Source organism: Chelonoidis abingdonii, chromosome 22 (assembly GCF_003597395.2).
Source record: "Chelonoidis abingdonii isolate Lonesome George chromosome 22, CheloAbing_2.0, whole genome shotgun sequence".
In the NCBI taxonomy this organism is placed as follows: domain Eukaryota; kingdom Metazoa; phylum Chordata; order Testudines; family Testudinidae; genus Chelonoidis; species Chelonoidis abingdonii.
The window spans coordinates 15822255-15846415 of record NC_133790.1 but is presented as its reverse complement, the minus strand read 5'-3'; the positions used below and the strand labels follow the sequence as shown (position 1 = coordinate 15846415).

Here is a 24161-nt window from a genome sequence, read left to right as displayed (position 1 = left end):
ATAGTTAAAGTGGCAACTCACCTCCCCCCTCCCCCAGTACATATACAGTTATATCAGTACAAAACATCAGTGACGTAAAATAAACTTTGTCAGGTATAAATTGCCCTTATACCAGTATAACTGTGTCTATGCTAGGGCTTTTACTGGCATAACTATATTGGCTAAAACTAATCCCCTCAAATCACACACTTTGTTGACAACAGTTATACCAGTAACATTTTTAAAGTTTTAGGCCTTAGATCGTGAGCTTCTCCAGCCAGAGACTGTCTCTTCTAGCATTGGTTTGAGCATTGGACTGCTAAACCCAGGGTTGTGAGTTCAACCCTTGAGGGGACCATTTAGGGTTTTGGGGGGAAGTAGGGCATTGGTCCTGCTTTGAGCAGGGGGTTGGACTAGATGACCCCCTGAGGTCCCTTCCAACCTTGATATTCTGTGACTCTATGTCTGGATAGTGCCTAGCACATGGATGTTCAATGTGAGGCTCATAAACAGGTGTTAAGGAATATGACCATTCTGCCCTTTTCATATTGCAAAGTGGAAGGAGATGGAGGAGGGAGTGCCAGCGTGAGAAAGGCTGAACATACTGTGAGTGCTACCACAGACAAATACATAAGAATAAATATCTAGGCATTTTAATATTAGACAGCTGTGCTAATTATATACACACCCCTCCATCCTGATAATCAACGAGAATGATGAAAAGACAGAAAAAAAGTCTACGACCTTTTAAAAATGAGTTTCTGGCATATTAGGATGGTTTTTTAAATGTTTACTGAATGTGGAAGTGTTTTTTTTTAATAGAAAAATTCAATTATTTTCCATAAAACATCAAAAAGAAAAAAAACGAGTGAGCAATCAAACATAATAGGACAAAATCTTCTTTCAGAGAATGAGCTATTTGGCTACCACAAAGAACACCCTGAACTAGAATGGTTTAGAGGACTCCAACCTTTTTGCAGTCTTAATTTAATCAAGAAACCATCATTGATTATAATTCTTCTAGCCCAGCCTGCTGGTTCTCACAGCTGAAAAGAAAGCTTAGCGATGATTAGGTATTTACTACAATCGATAAAGAAAATAGCGAAAGATTAGTGTAAAGGTAACTGGAGAGGAGAATGGCTTTAAAAAAAAAAAAAAACAGCCCGGAAAGGCACTTCATTCCGTCTTTGATTTGCAAAGTCAATTTATCATCAGAAGATGGGAACGTAGCAATAGTAGAGCCACAGTCAGAAAATTTAACCAACCAAACAATGAAACCCACGAGGTTCTTTTGTTCCTGGATGTTCTGTTTCGGACAATAATGTAGGAGAATCAGAATTTCAGCAAAGGACAGTCTTGGTTCTTGGTTGCTATCACATGATCTAGGTCAACAGCAGGGTGAAATCCTGCCACTGTTACTATAACCAGGTAAAAATCATTATTTCCCCTTATCTCCTTGCTATAGCTCATAATAAATGAAATTCTGGACTGAAGGGAGCATATTTTTCCTGACTGATCATTAATACAGGTTTCAGCACTAAATACACAGCTCTCTCTACAGTAACAGACAAGTTTTTGCAAGTGTAGCTTTTAGAAAAGACCTCCTAAGGGGACATAAGACCCCCAATACTCTGTTGAGCTACAGAATTAAAAGCAATAACCTGGCTTTGAATCCAGTCCCCATATACTTTCCCATCTTCGAATTTTACTGACAAGATTATCTCTACAAAGCCTAGAGTGAAGGAACAAGAGATTTTTTCCCCCTTAAGTCACACGAGACTTATCCAGCTCATAATGACATTGCCAGAGGAAAAGACTGTGGGTTGGACAAGTTTGAATCAGTCTGTCAGTGAAACTGACAAAAAAAATCACAGAAAGCCTAGTGTTAAAGTACACTAGCATGTGTCTTCCATTAACTCAATGTTTCTGTTTACTTTCATAAATTTTTCCCCTTAACCATACAATTAAATTGGTAAAAACTATTATTGGGTGCAGATGCCACTTCATTTTACAGCGTTCCATTTTCGTTTGTTAATGATGGAGAATGTGGGGTTTTGGAAGGCTGACCTGGAGCACGTGACAAGCCTGTAACAAGGCCCTGAGCTAACAAGTCAGCCTTTAGCTGCCATGGAACTGTCAACAGAGCACTGGCTTGGAGACAGACAGAGAGGAAGAGAAAAAGACAGAGAAAAAGACCAATTCAGCAGAGAGAAACCAAGCTAAATCAGTCCCAAGTGCCCATGTTGGAGAGACTTGATCTCATACCTTGCTTGTTATCAAGCCACTCCTGATACGAGGCAGCTCCAGTTCCGCTGAGGTCTACAGACAAAACAAAAAGTTTCATTCATATCAAACACAAATAGTAGAAACTTTGTTTAAATGGCAACCTTCCTGGAACAGTCTATTATCTGTGCATGGCCCTAGTGGTTTAAATAGGCAGTGCTGTGTCGCATCAACCCAGGGTGGTGAGTTTCTTTGTCCTTAGGAGTAAGTGCCTGCCACTGTTCCTCCAACTCTGCCCATCTGGTTCCATGCTGGTGAGAGGCTAGGGGATGGAAATAATGAAGGAGAGAAGAGGGATAGGGAAGTGCCATACTGGGTAGGTTCCCCAACCAAAGGAACGCTGGCATTCAAAATTTGTACTGAGTGTCCCTTTAAGGCCCAAAAACATAATAAATCCGTGGTTCTCAAACACTGGTCTGGAGAACACTTGCTTGCAGTTCGTGGAAAACTGGCTGGTCCCAGTGTGCTGGCTCTCCTTTTGGTTTCTAGACTCTGTGTCACATTAAAGAAACTAAAAATACATTACCATATTTTCCTAACATTACTTTTCCCAATAAGCAATTGCTGTAGTTGCCAAAGACGTTATTTGATCATCAGTGGGAGGGGAGATGGTCCATGAGACACTTACTCTATTAAGAGCTGCCTCACAAAATGAAAAAAAAAAAAATGGTGGAATCTCTTATTAACTGTAGTAACAACCAGTCTTTAAAATAATCATTATTAGCAAGTATCAGCGAGTTAGTCTGGATCTGTAAAAAGCGACAAGAGTCCTGTGGCACCTTATAGACTAACGAAGTGGGTATTCACCCACAAAAGCTTATGCTCCAATATGTCTGTTAGTCTATAAGGTGTCACAGGACTCTTTATCCCATTATTAGCAAGGTTCTAAAGGCACTCCCATATCAGCATGCAAAGTGACAGAACCCCTATATACATGGGGATTCTGACCATATTAAATAACATGGTTTAAACTCCTTTATAGCAGAACCAGGTTCCAACATGGCTTAGACATAGTGTGAACAGATTCAAGTAGAGTTAAAAAACTCAAACAAAACAATGTTCCTACATGTTTTTCTACCTGGACATAAAATTGTTTGGCATTCATGCCAGCAATCTAAACCATATTATAATCCGATTCAGCCACAATATAATCTGAATAGTCCTTAAAGCAAGGTTGTAAAACACATCCCACAATCCTGTGTAAATCAAGGCTTTTTTGAGGCCTGTATGCACTGGACACCTAGTTACTAAACACAGGTAGTAACAAAGTTGAGTCCAGAGATGGTGCACAGCAGGATTCCTCACAGTGTGGATGTTCCATGTTTAAACCTTGCTCATGAGCAGGACTGTAACATGATTATAAGGCCATAGCTGCGATTTAACTCAGCTCTGCTGTGCAAATGGGGCCATCTAAGCATGTCAATTGTCTCAACCTGGTTATACTTAATGTGACTCTAGCTGCATTGGTGACAGGATCTCCACTAGCATAGTTTTAACTGTAGTTATTAAATGGCTGCATACATAGGATTTGACGTTAATATCCCATTCATCCCTACTATTTCAATCTTGTTGTCAGTGGATACACAAGCCAGCAGTGGGCAAATCTGTTTATGAAGGCACCCTTCACTGTGCAGAAGGGATAGAAAGGCTGTTCTCCTAGACAATGATTCCCAAACATCAATTACATTTCTGTCCCTACAAAATTTGAACAGCTCCTTAAAATCATAACACTCTGCTACTCCTTGTGTATATTGCAAATGCAATTCCACAAAAGCTTAGCAAACAGCTGGCAATGGCTCTTGGCACACACACAGACATTCAGACTGGATTTATAAGGTTTCACATTCACCAATACTATTTAATGAACAAAAAAGAAAAATTTAAAGTTGCCCCAGTGTTTATGTTGTGTAAATCTGAGATAATAGATCTTCTCCCTAATCCTAATGAGGTCTTCCCATTAAAATCTTTATTAGCTTCTAGCTCAGCATATTGCCAAAAGGCTTGTCATAGTTTCCCTATCGCTCAGTACCAAGATCTGCTTTAACTTTTACAAATAGCTCTGAGATATTTCTCAGCTTATCAGCATTGCTAAGCAGGCTGTCTTATCATTACTATTGCAGATAAAATAAATGAGCTCGGGATGATATGAATAATGGCATTTTCTGTAGTCTCGTTTCCTATTACATTTTCAACAGATTGTAGATCTAAACTTGAGTACACAAAAAAGCAGAGGGAGAAGATTTATTTTAAAATTTACCTTTGTTGCCTTAGTATCTAGCATGTATTTTTAAGCTCACACGAAAAGAGCAGGCAATTAATTTTGAAAGGGACTAGAAAAGCCTCGATTCTCCTTCTCTGAAAATCCCCAAATGCACAATTACTTCTGGGACATTTCTTCTGCTGCATTTGATGGATAGTGGCAAGGACAGACAACACTGCACACTACCTAATGAAGCCATCTTCATTAGTATCTTCCTTTCTCTAGCTGCTACGTGTCTCAATCGGACTGGGAATTGAAATCACGAAAGGCAACGGAATTGTATCTGAATAAAAAGACTGGGCAACGGAGGTCTCCAAAGCCTTCTTGTGTCTGATTAGACTGTGTACATGTGGCACATTAATAGTACAGGGAGAGTTTAACACAGCAAAAACTAGGGCAATAAAGAGATCAGAACGCTGAAAGACCAATACATCTCTCAGCTTTCATGCCAACAAGCAGGGAGGTCATATTCTGACAACCACTTTTCGTCTGGAAATCACTACAGGGTTAAATGCTTTCCTGTTCCCCAAATTCCTAGCCATGTCACAGCATCAAGGTTATCTATTATTGGCAGTGACAGGTGAAAATTAATCTCCTCATTATTTCCTGCTGCATAATCTGCACTGAAGAAGTAACACAAAGGGATTACAGTGCACCATCTATGGAAGGCTCTTCTAGGGAACCAATTATATAGTGGGATAGGAGGCAGGTGTTAAAGAAGTATTTGTGAAGGATTTCCAACTATTCTGCAGACAAACTACATTACAGCTTTATAACCTAGAGCTTTGGAGTGAGGATCCACTTGTAGGTGACTTAATGGCACAGTCTTTATTCTGTTGTTGATTACTTAAGGAAGAATAATGATTTGTGCATAACGTGTCTTCTGGGCAGGAGAGCATTGTGTATCAAATGCTGGAAAACTACAACTAGTCACTGCAGGAGTGTAGTCCAAGTAAAGATTTAATTTTCCCCACAGAAGCACTATGAAATTACCAGCCTATGGCTGCAAATAACCATCCTTTTCTCCCACACCATTTAATACAAGATAAAAATTCTTGTAGCTGCTTGGGACTACAATCTAAGTCAATGATGAGATGAGGCTGGTAAAGGTTAGCCAGCCACATTTTCAATAATATATAAGTGATCCTTTGTAACACGCTTTCCACAAAAACACAAACTAAACTGTGTGCTTTTAAAAGTGAATATTAAAAAAAAAAAAAACCTCCACTTTACAAGCTAGACAGGAAAATCTTTGACTTCAATGTAAACATCTCAGTTGTCTTGAAATGATGGAGTTACAGTAAACTCCATCACTTCAACTCACTTTGCATGTGCACAAAAGCAGGTTTTATTTTTAAAAGACCAAATGTTGTATTAAGCGTTAGCCTTTTCAAAGCAGCTTTAAAAGCAGAACAGAGTGGGTTTTTAAAACTTACTTTCTATTGCAATTTATGCCCTAATAAAAATACTCATATTTAAATAAGGAAACAAACAGCACATTTTTACAACCATCAAAAAACACTATAATGTCATCTTTTGACTTCTCCATGTTGGTGACACATGACTGTGGTTCTGATTACCATCCCTAAAGCATTGTTGTCTTGTCAAATTCCTTCTCCAGCTGAGAACACTAAGATTTCGAGCCTCTCTGATAGTGGTGGTATACTTCTTGACCTTTGGTACAGGCTTCAGAAACTGCAGTTAAGTCCTTCGTCTAACCTCTCAATGTTGAAGCCGGGCACTAATCTGCATCTTTTCAGAAAAGCCAAATCCTGTCCCAGCTTTGAAAATAATGTATTGATCCAACAAGCATAACCGCACTGATTTAAGTACGAATCATCTAACTTAGGACATGATAGGTAGATCTGAACAGACTGTTGACATTTTAAAGAAACACAAAATAAAACTATCATAGTATAGTAAAGTTGTCAGTTCCTTGAAACTGGGAGCCATGCCTGAATGAAATATTGTACTGTACTTTAATAACCACAAGGTGGCATACAAAATATGAAAAAACATTATCAAAAAAGAGTTGTAAGGAGGGTCTGGACTTCAAATAAGGCAACTACAACTTTATTTCTAGTAAAAATTGTTTTAACTACACAAATGATATAATTACCAAAATCACCACTAGGGGTCACTATCCTGCCTTCACTGCTTAGAATTAGCAAGGTAACATTGGTGGTTGTTTTTGAAATTAAAATAACACTTTAATGTGTTTTTATCTGCAGGAAAAATACCTAATAATTTTTTTAAACAAGCTATTTAAAAACCTATTGGAATTGCCAGTATAAGTAGAGATGTTAAATTAGCACTCAAATGAAAAGACTTCCCCGTTAGCTATGGAGTTCTTCTGATTCTTCATTCTGTTCACCTGCAGATTTAAAAAACTTTAAAACCACATGTAATAGCATATATAACATTGTGATAGTCTAGATTTTCAGGGTCCAAGGGTTAAAAGCTCTATTTAGAATCTGAATATAAACATCTTGAACTGGTGAGAATGGGGAAGGGTAGAAATGAATAATTTCCTTATTAAAACAACTGGCAGTGAAACTTTAAAAATATTCAATTATTTCAACAATTATTTTATTACATAGGTGAAATTCAGGTCTTTGGAGGTCCTGACTACTAGGACTCTGAAAACACACATCCAGCTAACTAGGCATATTAAATCAAAGAAGATTATGCATACATATTTTTGATTTAAGATGTATTAAAATTTTTGTCACTATATGAGTAAAGCCATTTGAGTTTACATCACTAAGGTTAGAGATTATCTTTTCATTCAGATTGATCTACCACAGATAAACAGAAATAATTTAATGAGAGCTGTGACAGAAGTAGAACCTTCTAATGTTTAATCTTTGGCATTAAATATGTCACCTAAAATTAATGACTGCCATTTCATATTTTTTGGAAGTTTTAATTTCTTAGTAAGTTACCAAACCTCTGTAAATGTAATTACTAAAAAGAGAGAGACCCCTCAAAAATCACAAATATGCCAATTTTACTATTTCTGCCAATTTTTTACAGTATTGTGTCTTATTTACAGAAGACTGAAGTATAAATTATTATGCATAGGCATTTAAGGAATATACTCCATAGCAACTTCATTATGTGATGTACAAATTCTCCCAAGGGATACTATGTAATGCAATTCCTCCTTCCTCTCCCTAAGGATTATATTTCTCATTACATCTCCTGGTAATTGATCAGCCTAGGAAACAATTTCTGGTAAATCCATACGTTTCCTTACCTGGTTCACTGTTTCCATCCCATACTCAGCATCACAAAAGATCGCAATAAACAATAAATATTTTTCCATTTGTGATACCAAAGTGTTTCCCCTATTTTACCAGTAATATCTGTTGATCAATGCTATTTGGTGAGAGAGAACACATTTTGGTAAATAGCACTTCAAACTGACTTCAAGTCATTTTGTAATTTCACACAGTCATTGAAGTTAACCAGGATGTGTATTCTATTCTGATTATACAAATAATTTAACTCTGAAAGAATCTTCTGTGATTACTTAAAATCTGTGTGAGAGTGTGTGACCCATTTCTGCCTCATATCCAGATTGGAGTCTTTGGTTATTATGGGTCATTCAATGCGAGGATGCTGAAAAGCAAGCCTAATTAAGGTATAAAATGAAGTATACATCGATGCTTTCATAATGTATTATACACCAAAGATTAGTTCACTAAGGAATTAATTCCTTCAAGTGTAATTTTTGTCAACATATATTCCACTAAATCTCCTGCAGTTCTTTAGGTTAGGAAATAATCTAATATTTCCATTCTTTACCAAAGTTCAGTACTTCACCTCATATTCAACCTATGTACAAATTCATATTAAACATAAATAGAAGCAACAGACTTCTAAAGTATACACTGAAACCTTTCCTACATTAGGGTACTGGACTTATTTGTCTTGCTGCTATTATGTTGGGCAAACGTACTACCACTTCGCGCTAATAGAATAACATGGGAATATATTTTGCTCATTTCATACACTGCTGTTCATTTACAAAAATAGACTCAATGTCCCTTGCAAAAATAAGTCTTAGGATTTCACTCAATGTAATCCATCTTTAAAATAACATTTTTCAGATATAATGGGGCAGTTGTTTTAGAGAACCGATGTTAATGAAGGAAATTCTTCAAAAGAACATGAAAAAGTATATCATTTAGAGAAGTTAATGCTGTGTGTTGAAATCAAGCTTCCCTTCCTTGTAAGCCTGCATGTGGGGAAAATTGGATTTATACATATACATAAACCACTGAAGTAAACTCTGATCAGGGATGACCAGAGATTTAATTCCTCAGGAATAAGAACAGGAAGGTTCTGTTTCCATGTAATACTCTAACAGTGTTTTCCAGTTGAGCTGGACTGACTTTCAGGGGTGGATAATGAAGCAAATAAATCCAGCAGGTATTGTGGAGGGTAGACCAACTGAGCAGTCTTGTGTTAGACAATCTCCAGGACCCAAAGCAAAGACTGGGAACAGTAAGTAACTTAGATATCTAGATGTACTTGTTGTATAGGATGAAGTCAAAAGGATCTCTGATACTATAATCTTTCAGGAAATAAGGATATGTATAGGGGTTAGTTATTCATCAGCCTGATGACATACATACACAACTCTTCTGTAAGATTTTGCCATTAGTTCACTGTTTAAAAATGAATTCAAATACCCCCTTTTTTCCAAATTCCTTTCTCAAGACTGGTAATCTTTGATTACCCAGTGACTTCATCCCTAAAAAACTGATAACTTTTAAAGATTCAATCCTGAATTTTTAATTAGATTAAATATTTCTTTCCTATTAAGTAGATGGTGGGGAAAAGTAGACACATTGACAATAACATCCATCCAAGCAGTCAACTCAAATCCTGTGTTTCAATTTTGCCAACACAATTCATTAGGCTTTGCAATGCTGTTGGGGTGTTTGTTCAGCCAAATGACACTATGTTATAATGGACAGATTCTTAAAGACCATTTTTAACTTCTTATCCTTTGTGACTAAGGAATTTTAACTGCACTGAATGAGTTAACTATCAGATACTTTATGCAGTTAAAATTTCGAACACGTTTAACTTTATTTTGTTATAATTAATTAATAGGATTCTTGGACAAATATATCTGCTACATAGTATACTGGGACAAGGACAAAACTGCCAAGAAAATACCCAAAAGCGACAAGCTGTGGTACTGAAGCGGTCGTTCTAGGTATGTATGTACAGATTTGGTTTGGGTGGGTGGAATAAACAGGAGGTCATTTTGAGATCATGTTACTACTTTCATTCTTTCCTTACTTGTATATGAGGGTGTTTATATGGCACTTTAATAGGTTCAGTTTCCCTGGTTAGTTATGCTTGGAATTGTTGATTCTAAGAAGTTTCTCAGTCAATATGCATGCCTTCCTTTGAGATGTTGAAGATCCCTTGTAAATTACAAGAAGGTGTGTGCCTTGGGGCTCTGCTAATACACTATCACTTTATTGCTGGGATTTAATATGGTTCTCTACTTAAGTGTTGTTCTAACCATTCCTGTTTTACATGGGCTATGTGTGGAACCCTCAATATTTACCTTCCTTTCCCTCTTGTACATCCTTCCGCAGACAGGGAAACTAGGCAATGAAACACATGCACACCTTTCCTTCTTGTACACAATCACTACATCTGCAAGAGAAATCTCCTTCCATGTCCCTTCTGTGAAGGCAAAGTTTCAAATGTTGGATCATTCCCAGATCCCTGATTCCGGTAGCCCTGGGCTGGAAATACAGCCCTGTGTTTGCTGATGAAGGCAACAACTCACTATTTATTATTTTCCCCCTTCTTAAACTGAGGGGGAATATGTGGTTTGCACAGAAGGAATGCGCAAAACAGATTGAAAAACAGGCTGCCTATAAAAAAAGCGATTCACTTCCCAGCACATCTCAGAAGGCTCTTCCCTGCTAAGTCTGGTTTAAACATTAAAAAAAAAAATAGCCCTCCATAAATCTGCATTGAGAATTTTTTGATTTTGCGTGTTTGTTTCAAAGCAGCCGGACGCAGTTTCTGACTATTTGTGCTTTTACAACGGATGCATCTGGAAAATTCACTTAAAGAAAAGAAAAAGAAACCCCATGGAAAACAGTAGGACATAACGAGAAGGACAAAACCTGTGGTAAGATTCAGAAAATTAAACAACCTCGTCAATTTCACCGAAAGAGACAAAACAACACACACACATACACACACAAACACCCAACCACCATGCACCAGGCGGAAAACAGGGCGATTTCCTTCTCCTGTCTTACCGCAAAGCCACTTAACTCATCATCTCCTGCGGCAAGGGGAAAAATATTTCTAATCTTACTCACCCTCTGAGACAGAGGTGCAAAAACGAAAAAAATGCATGACGCCTACATGCTCTGAACTGGCCGTAGAGCAAAGACTGAGGTAGGGGTGGTAGTGCTGGGGGGACAAAGCATCTTCCCCAACCTCCCCCTCTCCCAAACGTGCTTTTACTTACCCCAGCTGCAACGCTGCCCGAGAGCCGCTACACTACAATCACAAGAACAGTTGGGCAACTTCAGGAAGAAGGAATAATCCACAATGCGAAAAAGTGATAGATATATATGTATATACACATACACACACACATATATATACACACGTGTGTGTGTAAACACACCCCGGGGTGTTCGGGCGGGAATCCAGATCAGTCTTAATCCAGAGACAAAATGCGCTGATCAGCTCCGGCCAGTGCTGGGGCGGGGGGGACAAGCCTTGCTCTGTTTGCACAAAGAAGCATAAAAAACGGGAGATGCCCTAGGATCCCGTCTCCCCCTTCCAGCCCGCACAGCCGCCGCCGCTTCTCCCCTGTCCTCGCTGCAATCCTGGCCCCGGGAGCGGACAGTTTCGGGTGCCAAGCAGGGATTCCGTGCGCGGGGGTGCAAGGAAAGGTGGAAAAGCCGCTGCTTCTTTTTTAAATTTCCTGTCCCGTCGTCGTCCCCCACCCCCCCCCAAAAAATCGGAGAATTTTTTTTAAACTCGAAGTTTGTGTCCCCCCGTCTGTTGGGGGGGGGGGTGTCTGATTTCCCTCCCGCCCACCCCGCGCTTGTATCCAGAAACTCAGCTCAGGAGCCGCAGCGGGCACATGGTACTGATCCAGGCAGCGGCGCTCATTGCAAAACCAGCCCGGCTCCGATCGGCCTCAGGCAGGCGGCGAAGGAGCGGTGGGGGGGAGAGGAGAAAAGAACCCGGCCCCCCCCGCATCTAGGGACTCCCCCCGGCTGGAGATTTCTTCCGCTCCTGCTTGCTGGGCGTCAGGTCTTGGGAGCCATTAGTCCCACGCAGGGAAAGACACGGGACGCAGGACGAGCGGAGGCGGCGGCGGCGCCCGGGCAGTCAGAACCCGCGCCGGCTTCTCCTCCGGCGACGCCGCTGCGGAGGCAACTGCGAGCGGCTCGGTGGCAGCACTCGCTGTGGTGGCAGCGCAGAGCAGCAGGAGCCAGGCTAGACTAATCCAGGCACGAGACACAGATCCCTCCTTCCCCGCGCCGGCGGGGGCACTCCGCCGCCCCCTGCTAGGCGGGCTGCGTAGGGAAACCTTCTGCCTCCCTTTCCCCTCCGCCCCACGAGAGCCCGGGGACTTGTCCTCAGCGGAGCTGGAAGCGGAAAGCGCTCTGCAACCTCGATTGTCCAAACGGCACCGGGGTGACGGGATAAATTCGGAGCAAGAGGAGGGAGGGGAAATTAAAAAAAAATAAAAATCAAGGGGATTTCTAATGACTTATGGTTCCCTTGAAATGAAGGTTCCGTTGATAAATGAATGGCAATCGGTATATTAGATATATAATCATTGCATGATTGATATATTTTAATAAATGGTTACTCAACTGTTAGAGTCTGATGGGCAGGTTGCTTATAACCAACAGCAATGCTTATAATTGTCTGTAACACTATCATGTCTGCAACATCTATTAATCATTGATTAACCCTCTATAAACCATTTCTCAGTGGAAAGTGTGAAAGAATTAACAGCCATTGGGGGATGTAACCCCATTTTGGAAGAGCCTATGTATGAAAGGGTGTCAGATCACTGGGGTTCAGATCAGGTAAGTTATAAATAACTAGACAGATATTGTACTCAAAAAAAAAAAAAAGATGACAGTCATTATTATATAGGGGTGTGTTATAGCCCTTTCCTCTACCCTTTACCTGTCCTCTTCCCTGTCTGTTCAATGCCCAGGGCCACCCAGGTGGGGGAGGGTCAAGTGGGGCAATTTGCCCCAGACCCACAGGGGCCCCCCACAAGAATATAGTATTCTATAGTATTGCAACTTTTTTTTTATGGAAGGGGCCCCCAAAATTGCTTTGCCCCAGACCCCCTGAATCCTCAGGGCAGCCCTCTCAATGCCTAGCACAATAGTGCCAGACCTTGGTTGGTCCCTACCATAATAAACATGATTAATAACTAATAGAGATGTTATCTCCAGTATCTGCCAAATCCTGTCTTATGTAATTATGTACTCACACCTAAATTCAGCCTGCAGTTTCACTTTGTGGATTACACTGAGAGTGCCTTGAGGCAGGAATGGTATCTGTCCAATGCTTTGTAGAGAACACTCTTGGAATAGCAAACTATTTTATACTTCTAGCCTAAAACTACTGTTATGCACAGTAAAAGAATACTGTGTTCCACCCCAAAATTGGCTGCATTTCAGTGCTGGAGAAAATGTTCTTTACATATTATGTAAATATCACTCAGTGGAGTGCTCAGAGATCCTTCTGGTTCAAATGTAGTAAATATATGTAAATGACTGGTATACAATTACATCATTAAGTGTGAGCATTTTATAATTATTAGTATATTATATTTATTGTGACTATTATATTATTAAATCATTATGTATGACTGTAGATGCAATAAGTACATTTCCAGGGATTTCTATTGACATTCAGAAATTCACTGATCATTATTATTATTAAACCACATGGAACAAAGGATTGCACATACAGATTGTGGGACCCTAGATATATGACGTTTCATTATTTCTTGTGATTCTTAGATAGGTTAGCTGCTCTCCTTCCCCCTTCTTAAGTAAAGGCATTCTGCTATGCCCGGGGTTAATTTTTAAAAGCATCAGATGCAGATGAGCTAGCTAACATAAGTTGCAAAGAAACCTGTTGGACAAGGATATTCAAACCTGCCTGATAAGATGGAACCATAGAAAGAATATACACTTCAGGCCATATCTTGCTATTGTTCCACACAGAGAACACCCACATGCAGAACACTCATTGAAGTCAAAGGGAGATTTGCATAAAAATAGATATCAGGATATGGCCCTGGACCAGCATCCTGATATTGAAACTGTGGTTTTCTTGTGCAACCTGGCTCCACTGCAAGTAATAATCACAGACAGGTTCTCAAATGCTGCTGCTTGTGCTGTGAGGCAGTAAAAGTGTCTCAAACCCTTACCCCGACCCTAGGTCACTAGGGTTCCTGAATTTATGGTACAGCTTCTCATGAAAGAGCAGATGTTGGAGAGAATATACATCTGTATCTTTTCAGCAAGAGAACTGGATGCCAATCAGGGTTAATTTGGGATACATTTACAAGACTGCACGGCATGACCTGAGGTACCTCTTTACTGCCCTGCTACAGGCCTGCTAAATAGATTGGCCTACTACTACATGAACTTACAAATTCCAAGTAAATTTTACAGGAAGACACAGGGATAGAAAAAGAAAGAAACCTGATGTCACAAATGACATCCAGATGCAAGAACATTGTAAATAAATATCAAAAAGCTCTTCCTCCTTACTTGTATTTCTCAAGGGAAAATACAGGGGAAAAGATTTATTTCTGAATTTTTAAATATAAATCATCAGTAAGGAATCTGATGATCCTGTTGTCCCCGTGCACACCAATGCCTACTGACTTTAATGGGAATTACGCATACATAAAAACACATGGATCTGGTCCCAAGTACATATCACAGTATCATCCCGTACACATCCCTTTGTGATAAAAGGGGGTATGTGTCTGAATGGTAGGGCAGTACTGAAGTATGAAAAACAGAAGTTTAATTCTAATAACTCAGGTCAAGAGCACTGAAAATTCCACTACCAAAAAGGATGTATATAAAAATGTAGATTTAGATAAAATCTCTACAGCTATTACAAATTTCTGAGTGAAATCAATACACAAACAGTGGTGCCTCTAAAATGCATCAGTTGCCTTAAAACAGCTAAATAACGATATGCAGTTAGACAGCCTTGGTATATGCAGCATTAAAGGTATTTCCTTGTATCAACTATTCCAGTATAGTACAAGTGCAAATTCTTGAGACCATGAGGCAACCTCATCTTCAGAAAAGCTGGCAAGTTTTAAGGCCCATCTTAAAAATTGGGGACGGGCCAGGAGGAAGTGACACACAGATGTGCAGTTAAATTGTTAAAATATGCACTAATTATTTTATTTTTTTAAAAATTGTACTCTGGTAGAGCAAAAAATTCATCTGAGTTCCGGAATGCTATATAAACACCTGAAGTTATCAGTGCTGCTACTACAGGGCGTACCATGGCCCTGAGTTCCTGAGCGTGCAACCTCAGCTCCCAGGCCTGGTGTTTTCTGGTTTTGTGTAGTTGCTTTCTTAGGCCTAAAAATATACAAGGCCTAATGCTAAAATAGATGTAGCAAATCTATTTTAGCATTAGAGTATCATACTACATTCAAAATCTATAGCAGCCAGGCAGCTTAATTTCAGCATAGAACTCTCAGTTGTCAAATGGGAAATGGGGGGAGAACCTGAAACTGTCTAAACAAAAGATTTTTCCCCCCACTGCGCTTTAAAACCTTCATAAGCAGGCACTCAGCCTCAGGGCATCCAAAGCTATGGCTCCAATTAAAGAGAACAAGGATACAGGAGGTGGTACCTCCAGTTTGATTGCTCTTGCCTGGGGTAGCTAAGTCTCAAGATGAAAGAGTGTTCCCTCTAACTCCCAACAAAACAATTACACATTTGTTTTTAAGACTCTATTTCTTTAGCCTTTCCACTCACAATTTTTGTTATTATAAACTAGCCAGGATAGGAATAAAATATCCTTGTCATTCTCTAAATGTCCCTGTAATTCCTCATGAACTTATATCTCTGCAGATGATACGAAGAAATGTATCTTTGAAATATATTTAGATTATTTGCAGTTAATTATGATAGAAAAAACCTTCATCTGTACATACTGCCAGATACCAGAGTGAAAGTGCCAAGGGTAAATTCTGTTATCTTGGAATAATGAAGGCAGAATTAAATATTATATCTGACATTTCAGCATATCATATGCAGTGCAATGAAACCTGTTGTTATGACCACCAGCTATTCATGGTCACCTGAATAAGTCAGCCCCTGCAATACTGCAATATTTATCATTTCCATCCTAGCTCACACTCTCACAAGCAGTTACGTGCCTCCTGTGTTTCCAGCTACCCTTGGACCTGCCCATGTGTGGAACCTGCATTGCACCCAACCTGCTAATGGTGGCCAAAAAGGAAACAGTCTTCAAGATAAGGGATTTGTCTTTAGCCATGAAAAACACTAGCTACCATTGTTTAACATCCAAACTGGGAATGGACAATTAGAGTTTATTAGGCTATTTTAATTTGTATGCTTATTGGATGAGCCTAAGTGAAAGTGAGCTGGATGGTCCCTTTTTTATTTTTTCTTGGTCACGCTCTACAAAGCAACAGTCAAACAAATCTGGAATTCCAAGAAAGGCCATTGTTAGCACATTAATCACGACTGAAAGAAAAATGCCCCAACTTCTTATTTTGTAAAATTTTAGAAAAATAAGTACACATGCAAAAACAAAAGAAAAACCCAACTTCCCTCTAACGATGACAGAATTAATGGCTTATTGGGCCTTCCAAGAACATAATCATTTTACCCCCAGATAACTGACAAAAACGTATGTGAAAGTTTAATAATGATCAGTCCTTCTAAAATATCAAACCCTAAACTGCAATTGGTACAAAACATTCTGAAAGAGATGTCCCCATATCAGATTATTGTCCTCCTCCTCATCACTGTTATAACAAAGAGAAAATGTAGAATGTGAGAATATATAAGAGATTCTGTTAGACTAAATGCACAATGTTCTGGTTGTGCACCTGGGAGTGACTAAGCAACAGATTAGTTACTGGTGTTATATATGTGAAGTGAGGTGGTGTGTAATATCCCATGCTATTCTATTCTATTCAACAACAATGTATACTGGGAGCTTGAGTACAGATGTGACAAGATATTAAAACATAGAATGGCATAGTACAAGAAAGATAAAGGACTATGTATAGGCTCTGTAGGAGGGTTTATGCTGAATTGCGTAATTGGTTCTACAGCCTCTTCATCTTAAACTATAGAGCATGGGTTTCATTTTGCGTTGCATAAGTAACATATACAACTTTAAACATAAAAAATTGCATTTTGCATGTTTAGCATAAGGAAATACGTACTGCAAAATCCAAGATATTAACACAAGCCCCTCCTCGGTTCTCTGCTGCCAAAATGATATATTTCAAAATCAAGCTGAGGATGCTAATGATCTGTGAAGTATTTTAAAACTGAAAAATCAAAGGCAATCTTTTAAGTTGGAGGAAAGTCTTTAGGACAGATTTACCTACTTGCACCCAATAATGTTGGTGGTGAATTTGCTAAGGAATTACTTTATGCATGTTTCATTTTGCAGAACCTGCTGGTTGTGACTGATATTTTTTCTAAACAAAACTAAAAATGTATACAACAAATGGAAACTGTCTTTCTTTTTAAAATGTATACCTCAAAAAAGTATTTTATCTAACTGTATAGAAAGCGTGTGGGCTAAGATCCTGTGATTTCTACAAATTTCCACTTTAAACCAATATTGTGAGTGTGTACTAAAAGGGTCTAAATGGGCTGATGATTTTGAAAGTGCTATTTTGGCATCATAATATATCTGCATTCCTTTTAAGGATGTTTTTGTTAAAATACAAAATACAGACTATTTACAAAAGGTCTGAGCTGAAATCTACAGTTTGTGAAGCCATAATTTGTGGTTGCAATTGTGGTTAATTTAACAAAGAAAGTCTTTTGGTTCTCAGTGTACCATACTTACTATTTTTCATAAACTATTGGAGCAAAAAAACTTGATCATGTCAGATATATGATGATCCAGCAATGTTGTATTTTTCCAACTCTATTTTGTGGTATACCATACTATATGCACAGGAATGCTACATAATTTATTCTGGAGCACAACCCTGTAATTATTGCTAGCAAACTACTAATTACATACCACCATCAAATCTAACAATTTTCCCAACAGCAGCAACAACAAAAAATTTACTTTAATGTGGAATACACCAAATACATGTGTATGTGTTTTATTTTTAAATATATATATATATGGTGTTGATGTTTATAATACATGGTACCTGAAACAGTTTTATTAATGACAGACTTACACATTTTATAGTATAAAGCCATTTAGTGTTGTGCTGTATTATAATTAGGTCTGAGTTGTAACGTTTGATTTTGAATGTGAATTTCTTCAGTGTCTGTGGGAAGTGAATGTCAGATCTGGCATTTTGCTTTAGTCTATTATAGGGTCAGAGTGTGAGCCACAAAGTTTGGATCTAGATCTGAACTTCTCCAAAATTCAGGTGCGTTGACCCTGGGGTTTTGGTATGGGTCCATCTCAAGATATATTAATACCTTATACAGCTATGGGTCCAATCCTGCAGTCAGTACCAAATGGAGTGGTTAGCATCTTGTAGGGTGACCAGACAACAAATATGAAAAATCGGGACAGGGGGTGGGGGGTAACAGGAGCCTATATAAGAAAAAGACCCAAAAAATCAGGACTGTCCTTATAAAATTGGGACATCTGGTCACCCTAGCATCTTGGGAGAATCCTATCGCCTAGTAGTGAATTTGGCCCTATGTCTATCTTAAGGTATTTTAAAATGTATGCCATGATTCACTTTGCAGAACCTCATGATTTTGACTATAATCGTATCCAGGAAAAAAAATGTATGTGACAGAGCTATCCAGAACATATGCCCTCTTCTGAGTAGCATTCACAGGCTCAGACGCATAAATTGTACAGCTTGGGGTACTTTGTTCTTTTGCTGTATATTCCCATACTATTACTGCTTGGAAGCATGAGAAAGGCCAGGGCAGAAATGTTGCAGAAATACAGTTAAAGCCATGAACACTATTACTTTGGACTTATCTTTTCTAACATGCTCAGGCATCATAATACATGTTTGCACATCGCAAGACTGCTTGTGGACTTGTTACAGTATTTCTAAAGGAAACACTATGCACTCTTACAAGACTAATGCAGTATAAACACTGTGGGCTAAATTCTCCACTGTAGCCAACCTCTAGTTAGTGCAGGGGAAAGAAGAGGGGGACCCAAGAGGGAGCAAAGTACGGATCTCTGAGTCTACAACATTCAATCTCAGCATCTATTAGAGCAGCCTAGGGGCTGCTTTAACTTAAGTGATGGGTGTAAGCGACCTAAGGCGAGAGGACGATAGGCATATAATAATGGAGGCTCAACTATACCCTCTACAATAGGGCACGCAGAAGGAGTGTATAAAAGGTGCAGGAGCCAATTTCTTCAGTTTACACCAACAGAAAGTTCAGGGAACCTAGGGTCACCCATGGCTAGAATCTATCTCCTTTGTGCTGTCCAAGTGACACAAAAGGGGCAGAGGCTAAACCAGAATCAGGCACTATGTCATCTAAAGCACATTATGTTTCTTTACTTGCAGAAACTGTGTGTGTTGTTTTGGCAGGAAGAGGAAAAAGGAGGAGAGAACAGAACCATTAATTCTATTTTCTTAATGAACATTTACCTTTTTGGGTGACCATTAATGATTTTAAAATGGTGTATTTATGACTAGTTGACAATCAAAACAGCTGAGAGATTTCTCTTTCTAAATTTGACATTGTTTAGGTATGCAGTATCTTTAAGGACAACTTACTTCTCATATCTTCTGTTTCAAAACTAAAACACACAGAAAAGGATTGTAGAGCACGATCCATTCCTGTTTATTTCAAGGTATGAAATAATATAAGAAGATCCTTACACACTTTGATAATAAAGTGTGAAATTGACCAGCCAGGGGCACTTCTAAAAGATGTCAGAAGAAATCACACTGGAGTACAGTAATCTTCAAACATAAACGGTAGCACAGGGCACTCATTGCTCAACACAGGCAAACTTCCACATAGCTGCAATCTCTGGCACAATTCTGGCAAGGCATGGATTATTTGCTTAAGCTTCTGGCATTTACTCCTCAGTGTTTGTTAGCAGCTTTAACAACAATAAAGCATGCTTTGCATGCCAAGCAAGTAGGCTGATCTTAGTCATGGCTTTGGTCAAATACAAGCAGTTGTCGGACAAAAAATCACTGCAGCTAAAAAAGAAAATAATTAATTTTTAAAATGCTCACAAAATTCTCTGTTTTCAAATTCAGTATTGTATTTAAGGCCTGACATTCCTTGGGAACTCCCTACAACATTCATCTCACCAGGAATTCTCTTTCACTAACAATCCTTTTTTACATGCATCCCACGAAGTGGGCATTCACCCACGAAAGCTCATGCTTCAATACATCTGTTAGTCTATAAGGTGCCACAGTACTCTGCTGCTTTTACAAACCCTTTTTTAAAATTTCACAGATACAAACCAGGGATGGTTTAATACAAATATTTGACAGGTATGAGATTCAGCTGGTATGAATAACTCTGGGAAAGGAGATTTTCTTCCATGAGTCTACTTATAGGTTTGCTGCTATCAGAGTCAAGGATTAGTCAGCTAATGTGGCATTTCTATAAGATACGTTTCCTTTCTCCCCCCACAGCTAAAACAGCTTAGCTACTTCATGCATCAGAATCTGCAAAGGTTAACCAGATTCTCATGTCAACAATAGCTTCTCCTATTTATTCATTTATAGTTCTGCTTTCAATATCAACCTGGAATCCGTACACAAAGGAAAAAGCACCTTAACCTGGCATGCCTCTAAAATATTTCTGTATCAAATGGATACATTATTGTTAGCTGAATAAACAACACAACAAACCGCCAGGTCAACCAGCCCATGGAATCCATTTACAACTTCTGCATGTGTTTTCTTCTTCAGCACATAGACATTATAAGGATTAACTAGGAATGGAAAGTTATAGCTTTAGACGTACTCTGTCTCAGTACCAATCACAGCACTATCTTTTCCACAAAGATTACTAAGACTACACCCCCCACAGCTGTCAGTCCCTCAGGGCTGTAATTCAGCTATCCTTCTCTTACTCTATCCATCACATTTACACAAATCCCCAAGGTGGACTGCCTCTAAATGTCTTTACCTTGTGCATTATCCTGGGGCTTAACAATCCAATATTGGTGCAGCCAAGGATAATTACTCTCCACTGATGATAAAACACCCTGAATCCTGTCAGGCATGGCAATTTGCATCTTACAGTGCCAAGGATCAATAGCTACAACAATGGAGTGAAACCTGATTAGATGCTGTGTGCCTCTCAATGAAAAGGGAAGAGCTGATTGTCTTGCAGGGTTGAAGTCCTGGTTAAGAGAGAGCTAGAGGTTTCTCATTACAACACTGCCTCCAAAACCTACTTTACCTTTGGAAACTAACTTTTACAGAAGAAAATACAGATCCAACGAGAAAGTAGGTGAACTAACAACTTCATTCACATCATTCCTAGCAAATATTTAGTAGTAAAGTTGTGGATGTTGTAGTTTATTGGTAATTTATTTATGCAGGAAAGTACAGAGGACCTGTATCATCTGGGATTGGGCTCCCACACTGTTGGAAAAGGGAAAAGAAATGTAATTTATATTTGTTTAAGGAAAATTTCTAAATCTTGTGATCAGTTTTTGGGCGCATGAGGTGGGAGAGTGAGATGGAAAAATTCTCCTAGCAATCCTTCAGTGTCACCATGGAAGAGCTCAGGGAAGAATTGTATGTGTGTGTTCGCACGCTTGCCATGTCTATCTAATCTTCTACATGTCCATTCAAATCTTTGGCCTCTCCTTCTGGGATGCCAGCAGGGTACAGGTGTGCGGGTAATAGAGTGACCAGACAGCAAGTATGAAAAATCGGGACACCCTAGAGGGTAGGTTTTTGAGAACGATATTATGTACCAGGAAGTGGGCTGTAACTAACCCATTTTGTACATTATGCCAAACACCCATGAGTTTCCTGTGTATGTAAATTTATACTTTTCTCTCAGAGTATGGTGCTGGAAATCCTCTTTCATCAGTCTCCTTGGAAATATTATAAGTGCAGCTTCTACAAAAGCAGAGCAGTTCTCACAGAAGGAAACAGAGCCGGACAGACATCCAAATGAACCAGCAAGGCTGGTTCCTTTACAACAGCACTCTGAGTCTATCACATCCTGGGAATCCATCACTCATGATGAAGAAAGGGACATTATTATGGCTTTCCATCTGTCAGTTCAAAGTGAAATGTAACTTTGTATTGGACTCTCCACTCTGCAGTCAGGCATGGAAGATTTAGAGCTTGCTGCGATATTTTTGAAATGGGAAATTGGAATGAAGCTGCTGAGTCATGAGAACAGGGGGCAATCTCACCAGCCATTTCTCTCTGGGGAAAACCACTAATCCTCCTCAATGCACCTGGGTGCAATTGATTCTTCAGAATTCCAACGCACTTAAACAATCTCAAACTGTCAAAGGTGCATTGATTTGTTCTGTAGCTGAGAAGAGAATGGATATAATGGAGACGATTTTTTTAAAGTGATGATTGCTATGGGAGGGTGAAGATAAAACTGTATTAAATAAGCAGCCATTATATCTTAAAACCAAGCAGCTCAGTCATCCACTCCTGCCCTCTAAAAGGAAGACCGTAACACCATCACAGGCATCTAACATAGGTGAGCAGAAATATAATGAATTCACAGGGTGTAATAAACCTGAAGGAAATGGGCTTAAAATAGACTTGTGGTAATAATGAATCTTCTTGCAGAACAGTGCACTCAAGGACTCTGCTCTCATCAGAATGACATTATGTATGGTTGAAGAAAACAGAGGGAGAACATAGAGGGTCCTCAAAAACAGATGCAGCAGGGCCTGAATCCCAACCAAGGGTGTCCTATTTAAAACAGTGACGGTGAACCCTTAATAACAAATGCAAATTAGCATGGCTGGTATTCAGAGTTTGCCTGGAAAACTTCTGGTCAGAGTTATTTGTTTCCATACAACTGGATTGGGAGGTGAAGAGGATCGGGATATTTTCCTATCATTTTATCACATCATTCCTCATACGAGCACCCTGCTGACCAGCCTTCTCCCAGGGCTCCTGGTCTATTAACACCATGCTGTTCCTAATTGTAAATTTGAACAGGAGTAACACAAAGTTGTCAGCAGGGGCTTCAGTCATCAGAAGCTGCAGAGCCAATTCTCACTATTTTTCCTGTGTGTCAAACAAATGTTTACTGATAAAGGGCCTAACACTGAGATATGCTGATAATCCTCAAATCCTTTTGGCCTAGTGGGAGTTAAGGGTTGTCAGCACACTGCAAAACTGGGCCCCAAAATCTTTAACGTTGGTGGACTCCAATCAGTCAATATTTATTTGGGCTGGGATTTTCCAGAGCCTATAGGCCAGGGGTCAGCAACCTATGGCACGTGAGCCAATTTTTAATGGCACGTGGCTGCGTGCTGGGACTCCTCGTGCCATTAAAAATCCTACCGACGCGGCAAGCTGCGGGGTCTGCAGTCCCAGGCCGGAGTGCCGGCCCGAGCGCAGCAAGCCGCTGCCACCTTCCCCGCCTTCCCCTAAAGCCTTGTTGCCGCACGCGCAGCGCTCTGGGGGCTGAGGCTAGGCGCTCCTGCGGGGCAGCGTTTGGCTCCGTGGGGAGAGAAAGATGCTCCCCGCTCATCCGGAGCTCTGCTGCCACGTGCACAGTGCTCCGAGGAGCAGAGCAGGGCAGGGCTACGCACACGAGGGCAGTGGTGGCAGGGCTCCAGATGAGTGGGGAGCCTCATGGTAAGGGGGCCAGGTCCGGGACCGGCGGGGGAGAGGGGGTTGGGTAAGGGGTGGGGGCAGTCAAGGAACAGGGAGCAGGGTGAGTGGGATCCTGGGGGGTGGTTAGGGGTGAGGGTCTCTGGAGGGGGCAGTCAGGGAGCAGGGAGGGGTTGGATGTAGCATGGCTGTCCCGGGGTCTGTTTGGGGGATGGATAGGGGTCAGAGCAATCAGGGGACAGGGAGCAAGGAGGGTTCTGGGGGAGCAGTTACGGTGTGGGGGGGTCTCTAGAGAGGGTGGTCAGGAGACAAGGAGCTGCGGGGGTTGGATGAGTCGGGAGTTCTGGGGGGACTGTCAGGAGGTAGGGGTGTGGAGAGGGGTTGGGCAAGCAGGGAGCAGGGGCGTGTTGTATGGGTCCAGAGTTCTGGGCGTCCTGTCAGGGGGCAGGGAGCGGTTGGATAGGTATGGGAGTCCGGGAGGTTCTGTCTGGATGCAGGGGTGTGAATAAAGGTTGGGGCAGTCAGGGGACAGGTAGGGGGTAGGATCCTAAGGGGGCAGTTATGGGACAAGGGGCAGGGAGGCTTAGGTAGGGG

At 40.2% G+C, this 24161-nt stretch overlaps 1 protein-coding gene across 15 annotated transcripts in view; it reads right to left on the bottom strand.

Moving 5' to 3' along the window:
• The window catches only part of FBRSL1 (fibrosin like 1), a 758110-nt gene that overhangs the window by 128806 nt on the left and 605143 nt on the right, over nt 1-24161 (bottom strand). For 11 of the 15 annotated variants that reach the window (XM_075060074.1, XM_075060073.1, XM_075060072.1 and 8 more), the window contains one exon: nt 2245-2298. The exons of the other annotated variants lie outside the window; for them this stretch is intronic. In XM_075060074.1, the coding sequence (XP_074916175.1) occupies nt 2245-2298 (54 nt within the window). The remainder of the gene's footprint in view (nt 1-2244; nt 2299-24161) is intronic. 15 annotated transcript variants of the gene reach the window in all.